We start from the raw sequence: 18480 nt of genomic DNA, 5'->3' as shown, positions 1-18480 counted from the left end.
GCCTCTGGCATCAAAGTTTTAAAACTAAATGTAAAGTGCACTTTCCCACTAACGCAGTACTTATGCCCAGTTTTGGGAAATTTGAGTTTGTTATTATGATTGATATATAAATGTCATGATGGTAAAATCAAGAATATTAATTAGGTTTTCAAGTTAATATGATCATGTTTTTGATCGGTTAATAAGATTACTGGATTTTCAAACTGATTTGGTTATTTATTTATTTTTTATAAAGGTAGCACAATTACAATTACATTGATAGATTGATAATTGATTTAGGATAAGAATGATTATAAAAAGCATAAGGAGGAAGATAATTATGTGATAATCATTACAATTTCAATTTTTTATATTTCTATTAATATAGAGATAGTGTTAATTTCATAAGAAAATCCTAATTAGGTAACTGAGACAGAAACATGTGTTTGTTGTATTTTTGCAGCTGTTCATCTGTCATTTTCAGCTCTACTCCACTTTTTCTTCCTTTCTTTCTAACTAATTTACCTGTGCTGTCAACGATGTACAACCATAGTACTGTGCTTTGTACACTTGAACCTTGAGTATCCTGTTTTATTTTATCTTGTGTGTGCCCATAAAAAGAGACCTTGTTCCCACTCACTAATGTGTTTTCCCTGTTGTGTGACCTGCGTGTTTTGCCTCTGCATTTATGTTTTGTGATCAACAACCTTTTATCTTTCCAAATGCTACTCTTTACAACCCTAATTTAGAATTTTCAATAATGATGGAAATTATTAAATTTATGTAAATGAACATTAAATTGAGCAGGAGTAGATAAAACTCTCAGGGACACATAGATAGTAACTAATGACATACACCACTGAAATGTCACTGACTAGATGTAACTGTAAGGCATCCTGTTGAAAATAATCAAGCATGTTTGATAAGGATGAGACTCCCTCTAGACATGGTAGCGACCCAGGAACAGTGGGTGTCGAACCTTCTCACAGCAGGCTGACAACAGTCCTTGCCAAAATGTGTATTCTGACAGTTTGACTGGAACCCAAATGGAGTGTAATGGGAATCAATGTTGTCTTTTAGTGGGTGCTCACTCTTAACCTGACCAGAGCGCAAAGGTCTGTTTGTGCCCAGTTATGATTTGGCCCATTGCCTCTGGCTGTGTAAATGAGTAAAGTAAATGAGAAGGCACTGCTCTTTAAAATAGATTCCCAGTTTTATAGAACACTGAATGCAGAAAGCTGCTTGTTCCCTACAATTGCGATAACTGATTAATTTATAGCTGCATCGTGCTTTGATGTCAAACTTACCTTATGGCAGACTTTCACTATAGCAGTAAACACTGCTTTCATGAATTGCATCACCAAATCTCTTTGAATTCAATTAAAATTTTTCAGAAAAAACCCAAACAGTTGCTACAAGTAATCCACCCACTCCCTCCGTACAGTAGCTTAGTTGCTGTGTGTGGCGTACGTGCCTCTTACTGTAGGTTATTGTTCACTCCCACTCAGATATCTTCTTTAACTTTCACTAGATACTGAGTGAAGTGGCCGTTCCCACCATTATGCACTGCGAAGAGTTGGATATAAATGGTTCTGAATCTTTTCTGGCCTTTTCTGCTGCCATGTTTACCTTCCTCCACCCACCTGTTAACACTTTTAGTGGGAACATTTGACTGTGTTGAACATTTGACTGTGTTGAACATTTGACTGTATTTATATTCTGAGTAGTGTGTATGTGTTTTCTGTGCCTACACATAGGTGAAGATGCAATGTTTTTGTTTTTTTCCCATACTGTGTTTGTATGTCCTCCTTCCCACTACCTCTCACCCTAAGACCTGCTTACTAATTATGTGTCAAGTAGAAAATTCTGTACAAATGTATACATGCGCTCAAAGTCATTACAAAGGTCCCCTTTCCTTCATTTCATATGCATGAATACAGCAGCAGCAGCAGCAGCTAACTTTAATACACTTATATGCAGCCAGGAAGCATTCAAACAACATATTTACAGATGACTAATTTCAGTTAAAAAATGTACAAGATGAATAAATTCCAATGCTACTTTTCACTGAGTAAGACCATAATGGGTGATGACCAGTAATGATGAAAATGTGAGATATGTTATTCTCTGGCTGCACACTTTTAATATATTTATTTAGTCATCTCTAGAACAAATGAAACTAAATATTGTCTATATTATTTTATTTTAAATGAATAAACAATGTGAAATCACCATTGCCTTTAGGCCATTAAAACACAATATCAGACCACTTGGTACCTGGCAAGAGGCACTATAATCAGTTTCTACCAATAAAGTTCAACGCTTTTGTCAAGTAATACTTGAAGGATTTCTTTGTAATTTCACAGTGATTGCTTCCGATCACAGTCAGAAGGATTTTGCGATTACAGTTACCAGTAGAATAGCTTTGTGACTTGGCCCAGTTTGTAAATGCTATGATGAGGGAAAGAGAGAGAGAGAAAAAAGGACTTACTCAATTATTATGCAATTACTGTACATGCACATTAAATGGGACACTCTGTAATTGCGTGTTAAAACCTTTAAATTAATAATTCCCTTTTTTTCTTTCTATTGGGTGATTAAATGTCAATGTTGCTATTACATATACAGTGGCTATTTGACAATGAAAAACATCAAATTTGTTGAGCAGGTTTTGATTCTTCCCATATTGTGCAGAAGAATGATCGCTGTCCACACTTGTGTGTTGTGACTCTGTCCTAAGCAATAGGTTTGGATTCGTGCCCAGAGCCGCTGCCTCCCAGTAACGGACAAAAAGTGGGCGACCGCTACACTGTGGGCGATATGGTGTCCTTCCAGTGCGATCAAGGCTTCTCATTACAGGTAGGTGAAAGCATGCAGTGCTGGTAAAGCAGATATCCAGCTCTCTTTTAGTTTTGACATGTGAGTCATATCTACCCGCCCGGAGTGACAATTTCAGGGTGAGTCTGTCAAAGAAGCATTACTAAGTAATTTTTCTCTGACACTTGTGCATTCCCGCATTTCTTTCCAGCACTTACTCACACAAACAAGTGTGCGATGACTGTCCATGTACAGTATTTATACTTGTACCTTTATCTTATGAATATTTTAAATATATGTGTACATTGATTGTTCAAGTTTGTGTGAGTGTCTGTGTCAAAGCAGCTTTAACTACCTCCAGTTAGATACTGGAGATGGAGTTGATACTGTAGCAGCAGCCTTTTGAGCTGTAGAAACCTCCAACGCCACGGGCAATGGATTGTGTTAACAGTCACTTCGCTAATCCCACACCGATTTCTCTTCCCAGTTTGAGCATTCACTTCTTTTTTACATTCTCTCCGGACCAAACCAGCAACTTCTTACACACATCTATAGGCTGAGTATGTGAACACCAGAAATAGACTGAGGCCATTGTAGAAAGAAGAGCATGAGTATGGCTGAGTCTGAGTTCAGGTGTATGTGTGTAAGGCAGCTCTCTATATGTGTCCTTGCTTTGGCAGATGTCTGTTTTTATTAGCTTCACTGTATGTGCTGGCTGGAACAAGCACATGTATGTATGTATGTATCTTGGCTTCAGGAAACTTTTTAGACTGCACTACACTGAATGAGTGAATGTTTTGAAACAGTGCAGTACAACCGTGTTTTGAATATTTTACAGGAGATTAACCTGTAATATCCATAACATTTAGGTTGTTTTTGTGTCTAACAGAAAACAAATCTGGAAGCAGGATGTTTGTCTCTCCTTGTTCTTTCAGGATGCAACACATCTCTCTGTAGTCGGACCCCAGGTAGCACTCCTGCTGTCCAACTAGCAGCGAGAGGTCCCTCTCCTACTCTTGATACTATCAAATATTTATTTATTTATTTATTTTTTTTTTAAGATTTTTTTTGGCCTTTTCAAGTTTATTGGATAGAGACGGCGAAGAAGAAGTGAAGAGTGACAGGAATGTGGGGAGAGAGAGATGGGGAATGACATGTAGCAAAGGGCCGCAGGTGTGATTCGAACCCTGGGCCACTACAGCAAGGACTGAGCCTTTGTACATGAGGCGAATGCTCTAGCAACTGAGCTCATCGACACCCCATACAATCAAATATTTACACACAGGACCTTGAGAAAAGGATTTTTTAGAAAATCCCAAAAATCACTGTTAACTAATTCTGCTGCAAGCACCTGTCAGTTTGATCTCTTGGTGTTCCTTTTCTGTTTTTGTTTTTCATTGGACTGTATTTTGGAAGTGCTGAAAATATTGTTTTTGTCTGTTTTCCTGAACAGGGTAATGCATATATTACCTGCATGCCTGGACCCGTCAGAAGGTGGAATTACCCCGTACCTCTGTGTTTAGGTAAGGTGTTATATTATGGTCTGACATTGCCAGCATACAGGCTTTAAATGAGGTGATATTGCAGAAAACAAAACCATATTTGTTGTATCAAAACACAGACTCAGTCTAGTTCTTTTGTCACTTGTCATTCACCTTTTTTCATTGACTTTTTCTATGTTTATCTTTTCTCCTCCCTCTTCTTTATATTTCTCCGATACCAATGCTTACTCATACACAGCCGCACAATAGATCTGTGGCCTCACAGAAGACTTGTTATTGTATTAGGGAAAGCAATAATTTCATTTTAAGACTGAGGGAGGGGATGATGGGTGGGCATGGAGGGCTTGGAGGGTGTGGGTTATGAATTTTCTGCTTTCCCCTTCAGTTAAAAATCAATAAGGCTTACCACTATCTCAGTGTGTTGTTTGATTTCTGATACCCCTGATGAGAGTCTCTAGTCTCCCCTGATGCTTCCTCTGATGTTGAATTCCACAGTGATGGATTCCAGAGATTACCAAGGAAGCGCTTCGCTTTCTCTTTTGACACCTCACTGTTCTGTTGCCCCCAATTACACCTATACCCAAACACACTCACACACACATACATTAGCGCGCACACACACTTACAGTACGTACACAGACAAAAATGCGCTGCACTCTTCATGTAAATATTCTGTCCCTGTGGTTTTCACAGTTCACTGCAGACATAAATCCCAGCTTTACTGTTGACAGGCCCATTCTTGGGACTTGTGTGTTCGCTCGTTAGCTCAACTCCTCGCGCGTTCACCCTAACACCCCGGGATCTGTATTCACTTTGTTGCTGATAAACTCACTTCAAAGTGCTTGCATGCCCCTGCACAAACAGTATAATATCCTCATAAGCCCCTCTCCTCTCCACTTCTTTTTTCATTCCGTACACAAACAGGTCAAGCAGATTTCTACCACCAGCAGTGAAATTAAACCCGTGACAGTTTTTGCCTCATTCTGCCCTTGGTTGATAGTCTCCAAAGAAATGGCAGCAACACCCCGTGTGATTCCATTTGCCATATAAATAGGCCTGTCGGGGTTGGGATGGGGATGGGGGAGATTTTAACTACAAGTTTGCCTCTAGTGGCTGTACTTGCATTACAGCAGGTTGTTTATGTAAGAAATGTGCCACAGGAGAAGGGAATAAGTGCAACCATCACAGCAAGCTGAAGTGCTCTCTTACAAACAGTCAAAGAAGAGACGTAGGGTGTTGCAGGGGGGGGAGGGTGAAGTAATCACCGCCACCGCTGAGCTAAACTGTGGTGCTGTATTGAATATTGACTCCCTCATTTATTTTAACTTAAAGCACCACCAAACAAGGAATGTGTTATCTTTTCACGAATGCCCTTATGGGGAATAATCCACACAGTCAAGCAGAGATGTACATGCAGACGTCACAGTCATGCTCAAACACAGAGCCCCCACCCCCGCAATCCTAAGCTTATAAAGCCCACTCACAGCACTTCATTTTCTCTCTCGCCCACAAAGGCTGCCCCTTTTTTTTTTACATTCTGCATACACACACACGAGCATCTAAATATAAAAACCTAAAACACATGCTTATGTGCACACCTGGCAAACAGACACATAAACAGCACTGCTGCTTCCCTCCTTTTTTGTGCGCATACAACAATTATCTCCTTAAACCCACACACACACATGCAAATGCTCTTTGCCCTCCATCCATATTTACCCCTGTAGTCATTGTTTTTCTATTGAATTGTTTAGTGGTGAAGTGACATGTTCTTTCTCCTTGGTTGGTCTCCCTCAGCTCAGTGTGGCAGTTCTATGACAGACTTCAGCGGCGTCATCCTCAGCCCAGGCTTCCCAGGGAATTACCAGAGCAGCCTGGACTGCAGCTGGAGAGTTCAACTCCCTATTGGCTTCGGTCTGTTGTCCCCCTCTGTCTTTTCTTTCTTTTTCTTCTCTCCTCTCTTTTCTTTATTCTTCTGCTGTCTCTGATGTTTTCTCTGCTGCTTTCTTCTTCATCGTTCTGTTTACTCCTCTTTAATGCTATGCTATTCTATGCATGCTTTCAACATTTGAAGTAACAGCCGACTACAGTACTCGAAAGGAACATACTGTACATATTCTGTCACTTTGACTTTTTTTTTTTTCTTACACTAACTCTTTCTTTCTGCTATTTAGGGATCCATTTGCAGTTTCTGAACTTCTCCACAGAGCCTGTTCATGACTATCTGGAAGTACGCAGTGGGAGCCTGGAGACAGGAACAGTGATTGATCGGTTCAGTGGTCCTGTGGTGCCAAACTCTCTCTTCAGCACTACCCATGAGACCACTCTCTTCTTCCACAGTGACTACTCCCAGAACAAGCCTGGCTTCCATATTGTCTACCAGGGTGAGGAATAAAGATGGGTCCTTACGGTAAAGTTGAAGTGGGGTGTTATCGTAGCAGCAACTGAAAAAGTGGAAAAAAAGATTGAAGAGTTTGCTAATAGAACTCTTCTTTAAAAAGCAGTAGTCAGGTTACATCCGCACCACAGACAAAGATTAGTTCTGCAAGGCAGACACTTTCACGCTGGTTGTTACATTATAAAAGGTTAAAGAAAAAGAAATCAATGCCGACCTCCACTGAGATGTTCAATAGCACATATTCTTGAATAGTAATAGTGTTGGCTGTGTCAAGGTATTTGGTGTGTTAGATTCCAATTAAAAAAAAGTATTTATTAGTAATAGACTGACAGTATGACAGTACCTTGAATTTTAACCTTGTATTTCCAAAATGTTCAATGAATGAAAACGGCTAGACAGATTTTTCACTTTATTCAGGTTTAGAAAGTGATTCAGCCACTCAAAGAAGGAAGGGTGTTTTAAACCAATGTAAGAGCACAGAATAATATAGGCAATCTGTTGAACATAAACCTTCTTTATTGTGTATGGTGTGTATATATTTTTTTCTCCCACCAGCATATGAGCTACAGAGGTGTCCGGACCCGCGACCGTTTCGCAATGGCATTGTGATTGGCCAGGACTATAGTGTGGGGATGACCATTTCTTTTGAGTGCCTTCCAGGATACACTCTGCTTGGAGAGCCATCTCTCACGTGTCTACATGGAATCAGCAGAAACTGGAATCACCCCATACCTCGCTGTGAAGGTGACCGGCTCGTGCCTCTTAGAAACATAACAGGTGTTTTCTTGCCAGTGTTGTACATGTGCAGAAAGATTTTTAAAATATAGTAGAACAGAACCCTTCTCGCTATTGCTCTACATGTCTACACTGTCAACAAAATCAGCCATTAAATGTCTCTTCTTTCATATTAGGTCACTTCTTACTCAAACTTCCTAGGCAAATATTGAAACAAATGTGCTCTAACAAATCCTCATGCATGCTGCTTTGTAATACAGTGACTAAAACAAGTATGGAAGCAATTTTCAGTCACCAATATCCATTTTATTTGAAGTTATTTTGAGTACAAGAATATAGGGTCTTCAGTCTGTTAGTAGTCATGTGCTTTATTCTAACATATTAAAGCATCTGACTCACTTTTACCACCAACATAACCCCACTTTAGTGAACTATAAAGTGATACAGGCCCATTATAATGATATATGGAGCATTTGCAAGTCTTTATTACAAAGCTGATTACACCTGTCTCTGTTGTAAATTTCAAGGAGACTCCTCAGATGTTGCTCAGGTATGATAAATTACATCTCCCCCTCATCAGTTAAGTGAAGCAGGGGCAGCATACGTTATAAGTCCACAACAGTTAAGAATTTGTCTGAGAAAGTGGTAAATAGTTTTGTTTCTCTCCATAGACACTGTATTGTACCTATTGAGTTTACAGTCTTAGCTTTTATCCCAAGGGCAGTGCTTTGGCTTTGACCACCAGCTCAGTCAGATTTTAACACGTTCTCTCTGAAGAGGTGGGGAGGGAGACCGGGGAGTTTAATGTCTGAACTACTTAGTGTCATCAGGTTCACGGCGGCCAGTAAGCATCCCCTGCAGTTGTATCTAACAGGTGCATTCACCCCACCTTCCCCTCAGTATCTCAGCGATAACCCAATAACACACAGTTATGGTATGTTTTATCGACAGTTAGTGGCGATAACACCATAAACGCAGGTTTCATGACTTGAGGTAAATCAAAGTCTGGCTTTCTATTTTTACCCAGCTTCTTTGAATTTCTCTCCTCCCTCCAGCTCTCTGTGGTGGAAATATAACATCCATGAATGGCACAATTTACTCTCCTGGACACCCAGCAGAGTATCCACACTTCCAGGATTGCATGTGGACTGTCAGAGTACCTCCTGGCTATGGCATCTACATCAACTTCTCTGTTATCAATACAGAACCAATCTACGACTACATCACTGTGTGGTAAGTTCAAATTCTTCTTTCAGTGTGACATTCATCAGTCATCATTATGGCACACATTACACACACTATTCTGTGTATTCTATTGGCAATTATTGGAAAGTATCTCAATTAATAGTAGTGTTTGTTTAAGCTTTACAAACCAGTGACACATTTAAAGATAATACTAAGCTGTGAGCCACAAAAATGTACCCTTGTTAAAGTTTCCACCAAGTGTGTACCATATACATTGCAATGCTAATAGAGAGCTCCCAAAAGGTTTGACAACTGAAGTTTTATTTCTTTATTCAAGGAAAAACTGGAGAGTATATATAGATTTTCAGAATAACATTCTGTATTGTGGTGAATATTTCCCCTACTCATTGCAAAAGCAAACTGAAACGCTACACACAATGAATTTAACAGTAGACAAAATGTAAAGGCCATAGGCCACTTGGACAGGGTTTGCTCACAGCTTTTGATACAACACTTGCATTAGATGAGCCAACAGCCAAATCCAAATATGCTGACCTTTGTCTGGACATCTGTGGATTCATTCTTCTTTCTCTGATAACTTTCCACACAGCCCCTTGCCAACACAAAATAGATGGTGTGGTACGTGATGAAATAAACTAAAGATACAAGAGACTAAAGACTGGGTCACTGTGTTGTCCCTCTTCTCCTACTCACTAAACTTATGTTTAACTCCAGCTCCCCAGTGAGTGTTGAGCATGAAAACATCAGCACTGGCGTACCTTGGATGTTTGTTAGTATGTAGAAACTTTAACTTTTGACAGATAATTGTACAGCAGTAAGCCATTTTATACTACCTGCTTGTTATCACTCTAGCAGCTGTCTCTGTCTTTCCTTCTCCCTCTACCTTTTTTGTAGCCTCTCTCTCTAGTATAGTAAGCCTCAGGCAGTCATGGAGCTGTCCTCATGGGTGATAGAAGAGGGAAATGCCTTCCAGCGTCTGGGGCTACCATTCTTAGTATAGGAGAAGGAAGCTACTGGCACTATTGTTTCCAAATGAAATAGCGCATAAACAATCTGTCCCCTGATGGTAACATTTCATTTCCCTGCCTGACTGCCGTCCTCCATTTTGCTGATCACTCTGAAATGAAACTATGTGTGTGTGTGTGTGTGTGTGTGTGTGTCTCTATATATAATTATATATAGAGACACACACATACAAGAAAGCATTTACAGCAATCAGGTTGATGACAGCTCCTTGAAAGTGCCAGAAATTAAATACTTTTCTCTTGTAAAGCAAATGTATTTGTATATAATAGAAAAGCAATATCCTCTCATTAATCTTTATATCCTCAGAAAAAACATAAAATGTGTTTTGTCAACAAGTTAGATCCAAAAATTCTAACCCAACCTATTAAGTCTAATTATTTCAGCTACAGATTATGACAATATTCTTAAAAGGCTTTGAAAGTCCTCCCTTGCTCTCATTAGCAGAGGTGCTTCTCTGTTCTGTGCAGTCAGCAGCTAATGCATGCCTCATAAATGTCTTCACTGCAAATGACAAGTTATATTATCACCCCACAGCTATCCATCCATCCATCCATCTATTCATCTTGGTCTAAGGGATATGAAGAAATATTCACAGTAGATGTAGTTTTATGTTGCAATAAGGATGTCATGATATAATACATTTGCGGAAAAATTCAATCAAGAAGCAATTTCTATTTACAGTACAATAACCAGGTGGAGATGCCGGGTTTAGACTAATCTACTGAAAAATACACCAGACTGCAAACCAAGGTATACCATCACATAGATGCAAAAATCCTATAGACAAATTGTGATTTTCATCATGAATTACCCAACATAGTTTAAGATAATAATAGGTTTAAAGATAACAATGCCTCTCTCTACCTTTTCTACCTCAGTTCAAAGGGCAAAGAACATCTCTACAGGTTGCTGAATCTTAGTCATCTCGCAGAATATTTTATATTGTCATACTGGTCAACCCTACATCCATCTGTCCATCCATTTTACAGCCACTTCCTTCATTCCTTCATTCCAGCTCAACCTGGGGGATCCTGAGGTCCACCCAGCCCAGCTGGAATATATAAGCTTGCTCTGGGTCTGCCCCTGTGTCTCCTCCCAGTTGGAGGTACCTGATGTAGCTCCACTGGAGGGTGTCCCAGAGGCGTCCTAATTAGATGTCTGAACTACCTTAGCTCTTTTCAGGAGCAGCAGTAGAGCAGGAGGTCTGCCCCAAGCTCCTTCCAAATATTCACTCTGTGACCTGAACCTGCACAGGCAGCTCATTTCAACTCTTTGTATCTGTAAATTGAGAACTTCACCTTCAGGCTTGGCTCCATTTTCAACAGGACGTTTCAGCACTATGTCAATGTCAATTTCACTCTACATTGTACCCTCATTCGAGTGGAAGGTCTGTCGATACTTAAACTTAGTGGTGGATGCAGCCCCAACTGCCAAAGGCGTCGAATCAACACGACAGGCCGACAACATTGAGGGCCTTCAGCAAATTAGGGTGAATCTCATCCACCACAGGCATCATGCCAGTGGTGGATTGGCTGCCTTAGCCTCTTATTTTCTGTTTTTGTTTTTTCATTATTTGTAGGTGGCTGTAGACTCATTTCCATCACTGGAAACATATTACTATTGTCACACCTTTGCTATATTTTTGCTGGCATTTATTGTAAATCAAGTTCGCTTTGTGAGTGTGGACATGTCACTGAACTGCAGTGAAACTGCCATAGCTGTAGTATAGTAGATGTGGGAATGGTAATCCCATGGACATATCCATCCTTCACAGATAACGGTCAACTCTCCCTACCCTCCATTAAGGGTGAAGATCAAAAAGGTTATTATGATTCAATTAAATTTTGATTCCTAGGGCTACAGTTCGTTATACGTCATGTTATTCACTTGAGGGCTTTACAGTAGGATTTTGTGATAACCATCCATATATTTTCTAAATGCTTTTTATCTTTTCAGGGTCACAGGGGATGGAGCCGAGTGATAACCATATATCTTCATTATGCACTTACGCACACTGAATATTAACAATCTCGACTCCAATTTAAAGGAATGCTTTACAAGAAAAAAAGAGGGCAAAAACTGCTGTGGATTTTGCACATTTTTGTAGAATTCTGTGCGATTGATTTATCCCCTCGAAACCTTATTCCCCATCAATATGTAACATGACTGCAGGGGGCCAAAGTTTCAGCACTATACTGCCTCATCAGTTCACATATACTCAACTTGTTCCCTGACACTGTTGATTAATGTAAAACTTTTTCTTAGATCGTCAGAATGACTGCTTGGTCCACAAGACTGCTTTAAGGATAACTGGAGGTGCTCTCTGATCCCAGCAAGATATTACTGGTGTTTATTCATAAATAATTTGCTCTCTCTCTCTCTCTCTCCCTCCCTCTCTGTCTCTGTCTCTGTCTGTCTTCCCCTCCTCCACCGACTCTCTGCACCTCTCTATAATATCTCTGTATCAGGGATGGACCCGACCAGGCCTCACCTCAGATCGGTCAATTCAGCGGAAACTCTGTACAGGAGGGCGTGTCCACCACAGCCAATCAAGTTCTCATCAAATTCCACAGCGACTTCAGCACCAGCGGCTTCTTTGTGCTGCACTATTATGGTAACCACCCCTTTGATAGCAGCTAAGTAAAGACCTTATTCTGTACTGCTGTAATGACCCTTATTCATTTGATTTTCAATTCTGCACATTGCTGGACTTATAACAAAGGTCGCAAATGTCCAGAGGGATATTGGCCTTGTGTTTCTAATTGGGAACGCCCTAATTTCCCTTTTTTATGAGTCATTATTTGGCCTTTCTTATTTTGCTACATGGTATTGCTTCCAGTTCTGTGTAATGATAAATGATGAATGCCCTCTTATGTCTATTTTTCTTTTGCACTATTAAAACGCCCCCTTGAAAAGAAGCTGATTAATAATCAAATGTCCCCCTTCTCAACTAAATTAGTGATTGGTTTTCGATGATCATGAGCAGTGATAGGTGGCAATTTATGATCTAATCAAGTTTCAGTGTGATGGGGGCGTAAACGTAATACGCTCTCTCTCCCTCTTTCTTACTTGAGTCCACACATACACTGTTGCAGATTTCAGTATTTATCCTTCCCCCCAACAGGATATCAGCTGAGAACATGTCAGCCACCCCCTCCTGTCGCCAACGCCACTATCCTAACCGATGATGACGAGTTTGAAATAGGTTTGTCTTTTTTTATTTTGCTTGTTTACTGGCAAGGGACAATGCGTAATAAAATAAATTTGCACCAGACATAAGGTTATTTGCTTGGACAGCCTGAGAAAAAAATAGCAATGACATGTTAAATGGTTAAAGCCATTCATTTATTCAGTCATTCCCCAGTAAGTTTAATCCTTTATTTGCTCATTGAAATCGTTTGGATTTTTATGTGTTAGCTGTTGCTCTTTATTTCCCTACCTTTTTGTGGCTTTATTAATCCATTTGTCCACTTCAGAATTTGAAACCGCTTTATCTGTAGTACATATTCATTTGAACATGTACATTTTTCTATAATAAATCCGCTCAACAGATGTTTTACAATGTGCTCTCTGTCTCTCTCCCTTTTCCTTTTCTTTCTTGCTCTTTGCTCTTCCTTCTTATGTTTCTTTCCCTCCTTTGTTGTGCTTCGTGCAATAAAATATTAGTTTGAGGGCAGGCCTAATTAACTCTCCATGTAAGCTGTTTGTGTTTTCAATGTCCAGAAGTGAATCTGAAGTGGAAATCATGTGGCTAGTGGCTGTTTTTATTTGCATCTTTGAAACTGAATATAATTTTGATTTTGTGTGTGAGTGTGCACAAGTTTTCCGCTCTGTAATGTAATGAAGTGCCTTCAGTTCTTCAGCTAGCTAAGGGGATGTCGATCTTCATTAGAAAATGTGTTGCTGATTACTTTTTCAAGTGCTAGTTCTGAGGAGGCTTTTACTAACCTAGCTCTGTGTGTGCCTGTGTGTGTGTCTGGGTTCGTGGTTGGGTGGGTGGATGAATGGATGGATATGTTTTTCATGTCCACTGCTGGCCTGTGTTTGTGTGTGTGTTTGATTGCGGGTGTAAATGACCTCACAGGGGATATTATACGGTACTCCTGCCTGCCAGGATTCACCTTGGTGGGCAGTGAGATTCTGACCTGTCGGCTTGGAGAGAGGCTTCAGATGGATGGACCCCCACCAGTTTGTCAAGGTTGGTTTTATTCAATGTGCGATTTTGAGTCTATGCGTGTATGTTTCATGTTTTTGTGAGGCTTTATGAATGTTTTTGTCTTTTTGTACCTCAAGTATTCCTCTTATTGTGTGTTCATGTGTGTCTGCGTGCATATCCATGTTCAGTTATGTATGACTTTTTTGTGTGTGCTTGACACCACTCTGCTAAGGTTGGTTGCAGTCAGCAGCACCGACTGTTGATGCATCATTTAACAGACTGGCAGCAGGGCCCCCTCTAGCAGGCTCCTGGTGGCAAACAGCATCTCCATTCTAATTTATCAAGACTCACAGAGTTGGAATACTACTGACCTTAGATCATAGACCTCTGCTCCCTTAGAATCAACACTTGACTGTGAGGGATCAATGTAAAACAGATTACAGATCAGCAGGTTTAAACAAGGTTGAGGCTAGTCATACATTAGTTTTTACAAGCTTATATTTATACCTCTTAATCCCTGCTCAGATGGCCCCATGGGTTTGATTGATGTAAAATGTCTCCCTACCCATGTTTATTTAAAAGATGTATTTCCAAACAGAAGCAAATAAAGAGAAATGTCTGTGTTGTTTGCATCAGAGACTTTGTTTAGACCAAAAAACAAATGCCATCAGCCTGCCTGTCGTGCCAATACATCTCTGCCGCAGACATCAGAGTGCTCTGAAACCTTCTATTCCTGGTGGGAAAGGGGCATCTTTTGAAGTGCCCTGAAGTCCTTTGTCTACAAGTCCTTGAGTTGATGAGTATTTCTGTCTTCTTACTTCTTGAAACTATGAGTAATCGCATTGGACATGTGATCAAGGCACATGACAGATGAACAACAAACCCTGAGTCCTCATTCATAAAGCATCTTAGAAAAGGACTAGTGATTTGGAACCTATTTGCTCATCCCTGGCTGTTATTATTTGATGCCTGACTTGATATCTTGGTTCTTACCCTATAGCATTTTTTGCAGCTAACACTGTTTTGCTCTTAGAAGCATGAATTTGGTTGATTTCATTTTAGTGCCACAAGTAAAGCAACAAATAGTAATGGCAAAGCTTAAGTCAGGTGACCTGACTGCTAAATAAGGATCTATCTTGTGCTCTTATACTATATTCATAAGGACTACATGCAGCACTGGTAGTGAAAAGCTCAATTAGTGTATGCACAAAGGTCAAAGAGACCAAAAGCACAGGATTTTTTTTTTCAAAGATATAGCTGTATCTGTGCTTTCATTCCTTTACTGCTACGTGCTGCATTGGCCCACCTAGCATGTTTCTAAATTAATAATTTACAAAAGCACAAGGGGTATGAAGTCCTGCAGCATTTCATTAGCTTGTTAGACAGTGTAGAATAAAAAGAGAGGAGCTTCATTTTATACTGTATCATACCCGTCTGGCATACAGATGCACAATCATATAAACCATGACAGTAATGGAGCTACAGTGAAATGCTTCCCGATGCCTTCTTCCATTGTTTGATAGTGACCAATGTAGCAGATCAGCAACAATAGAAATATTTAGGAATTACTATATCTGTTTCTTTTGTGCCAAGCGAGGGCAGTCATTTACCTGAGAGTGCCGGAAGATATTTCCAGCTCTTTTGTTGTGTTGGTCTTGCCAGCTCACCTTCTCATGTGTTACTGACTACACAAAGCTCTGCCAAGACCGACTAGCTCCAATCAGCTGAAGCTCACATAATGTACTTGAAATAATTTCACAGCATTTAAGTTAACCTGCCAAATCCAGATGGGCAAAGCATGTTGGGGCTTGTATGGTAGAACACAAAATAGTTTTTCAGTTGATTTCTTATGCAAGGCAGTCATTCCAGAAATCAGACCAGAATTTGTGATGTTCTAAACTATTTTGAAAGTGGATAGCACATACAGCATAGTAAATTGTGTTGTACACTACCAAGACAATTAGTCACAGATGAAGCTAAATACGATAGCTACACAAATGAAATATTGTATATATATAAAAGATATGAATTGTGTGAGAAAAGACTGGAGAGATTTCACTTGGTTAAAATCCATACCAAACTGAAGTAATTAGGAAATAGAAAAATGCACAGTGTACTGTATGTGATAGACATATTTGAAGTGTGTGTGTCAGATTAGGCATCATACTGTAAATGTCTTCATTGAACTGCTCCTTAAAACCTGCCTTGAGCTTAACATAGGTAAGACTATTTTAGGATGTCTGGTTTAGTAAATCCTTGTTTGACATTTTCATGGATCACCTCATTATTGTCATCAAGAATTCATTACACTTTCCTGTGTCGGATATGTTACGTCTTTGTGCCACAGTTAGCAGGAAACTAATTGCTCTCCTAGGGACATGTAAAGTTGAACTTAATTTGAGTTGACCTGCTATTCACATCCAAAAGACTGCTACAGTAAGCTTGTAAAGGGGCCATTTCCTGTCAGCAGCTTGCCGATAGGGCAGGAAAAAGAATTCTCCTGTGTTTCCCCTATTTTGCTTTTGTTTGCTGTCAACCCTTCTGTTAATTGTCATTTTATGCTCATAGGATAACACTAAAATGTCCTTGCATGGCTATGCAGTTTTACCCCCACATAGCCCTGATTTTTAAGATATTTCCCCCAGGCTATGAAAACCTACGAGGAAGGTTATGCATTAGCTTTGATCAAGGATAGACTTACAATTGAGTTGACTGCGGTGTTTGCTCGGTAAACCATCTGCCACATTGAGGTTGAGTCTAACCCATTAAATGTTGTCATATTGATTTTCACATGTCTGCCAGAAGTCTAATGAACATGTTTCTGCCCTAACTTAATCTGTACTATACTTATGTGGGCTTTATTGTGGGATGTCTCTGATGATATTTGTCATTCCGTATGTGCAGTGTGCTCAGTAAAACAAACATTTGGTGGTTTGCACGAAGAATTACATGTTTTGCAGCGTTGGCAAAGATTTAACAAATGCCAGTTCTTTTCAAACACATCATGTTGACATGAGTGCCAATGCATTTAACAGCTAATTACAACACGTTATGTTCTTTAGACACAGTCCCTGATATTAGTAGTTTCAGTATCTGGATTTGACTCACTGTTTAAAGATAGTTAGCTAAAATATTTATTGACTTTTTAATATCGATTACCTTGATATGAGATGTTAATTAAATAAGAAATACCAGTAGACTATTAATATTTTGGCATGTTTGCTGAATTTGTCTTTATTAGCTATACTTTGGCTGTCTTGCCTTTTTGTTTCACTAAGGTACAGAGATACATTTGCACTATATCCTATCCACTGTGTGAATACATTGTGAGCTTCATTCTGCTCTTAGATTAGCTTCCTATCCCCATCATGGTCCTCTAAAAGCCTGTCCTAAAAGTAGCAGTATTGACGTCTTCGAAACAGTTTTAAGCCTCTCATGATTCATTTTATTAATCCCTGCACCTAAAGTCTGAGGCAAAGCACTTTTAGCCACAACTGTGCTTACTGGATAGACTTGTTGCCTGGCAACATTAGCTTATTAAACAAGTATTGGGGCTCAATTATTTTAAAAATAAGCTCTAGATAGATGGCTCTACATACAGTGCATTAGATATTGTCAAGTGAGTGAATTTCACATATAAATCTTAAAGCAGTCCAATTCGGAAAAGAGCTGCAGGAAATGAGAATGTGTACAGTGTGTGAATGTTTTTTTTTTGGTTGGTAATCTTGGTCTGTAATGTGTAGGAAAATAATGAAGAATGGAAATTAGCAATTGTTCGTGGCAATCACACATTTCTTTTAATCTGAATTTGTGCTGGCTCTGTGACAAATATTATCGCTGGCAGCAACAGAAGCAGAGGCTCCTACTGACAACCGAGCTGAGGAAGCAGCCATGTGAACTGATGGAACTGCCCAAACTGAAGACCCCATTTCTGAAATCCATCATAATGACAGTGAGAATCATAATGCTCTTGCTAAAATTGAACACGACAGACAGTTTTTCATCTCAAATGCAAAATCAAGTCTCTCAGCTGCGTAGAAAAGCACTCAAACTTTTGGCAGAGTGTGAATGTCTTCAAATTACTACCCATTTTAAAAAAGAAGAAGAAAGAAATATAACTGAAACTAGCTAAAAATGACAGACTGACCTGACCCACCCACTACCATGCAGTATAGCCTTGTGTCTTCACTGTGTTCAGCGTGGAAAAGAAAATGCTTTCAGGGGTCAGGACTTGAAATTTCTACTTTCTTGTTTTATCTTCTGCCCTTGTGGCTTGTAAAAAATATAAATATATAATTTCCATGGACTCAAAAGTGTAATATCTTGAAAAAATTAAACTCACATTGCTCTTGAACTTTGGTGTTTAGCACTGACTAATGACCAGAAGGAAGAAGGCCAGCTCTTTAAAAAAATGTCCATAGAATAAGAATATGATGAACACAATAATATAAGAGAGCACTTTGGTTGGAAATAAATTCTGAGAAATGCAGAAAAGAAAAGCTGATCAGCATATTTTTCATACAAATATGCATTGGAAAATATTGATGTCTTTCTTTGAAATTGACAAGCAATAGTAGTGAAGAAATATTGCTATTTCATAATTAATTGCTGTGTTAATTTATTGTCTGAATAGATTGGGTTGAGATTTGTTGCCTCCTTAA

At 39.4% G+C, this 18480-nt stretch overlaps 1 protein-coding gene across 5 annotated transcripts in view; it reads left to right on the top strand.

Annotated features, from left to right (window-relative positions):
• LOC109138772 (CUB and sushi domain-containing protein 3) overlaps positions 1-18480 on the top strand; it is a 205529-nt gene that overhangs the window by 129873 nt on the left and 57176 nt on the right. For 4 of the 5 annotated variants that reach the window (XM_027287060.1, XM_027287059.1, XM_019260084.2 and 1 more), the window contains 9 exons: positions 2720-2838; positions 4250-4319; positions 6096-6212; positions 6473-6682; positions 7252-7440; positions 8487-8664; positions 12132-12277; positions 12788-12868; positions 13748-13861. In XM_027287060.1, coding sequence (XP_027142861.1) covers positions 2720-2838; positions 4250-4319; positions 6096-6212; positions 6473-6682; positions 7252-7440; positions 8487-8664; positions 12132-12277; positions 12788-12868; positions 13748-13861 — 1224 coding nt within the window. The remainder of the gene's footprint in view (positions 1-2719; positions 2839-4249; positions 4320-6095; positions 6213-6472; positions 6683-7251; positions 7441-8486; positions 8665-12131; positions 12278-12787; positions 12869-13747; positions 13862-18480) is intronic. The other variant, XM_027287058.1, reaches the window with a different exon arrangement.

The sequence above is a fragment of the Larimichthys crocea genome, chromosome XIII, assembly GCF_000972845.2.
Source record: "Larimichthys crocea isolate SSNF chromosome XIII, L_crocea_2.0, whole genome shotgun sequence".
NCBI lineage: Eukaryota > Metazoa > Chordata > Actinopteri > Sciaenidae > Larimichthys > Larimichthys crocea.
Note: the sequence above shows the minus strand (reverse complement) of the source record. Positions and strands in the feature narration are given on the sequence as shown.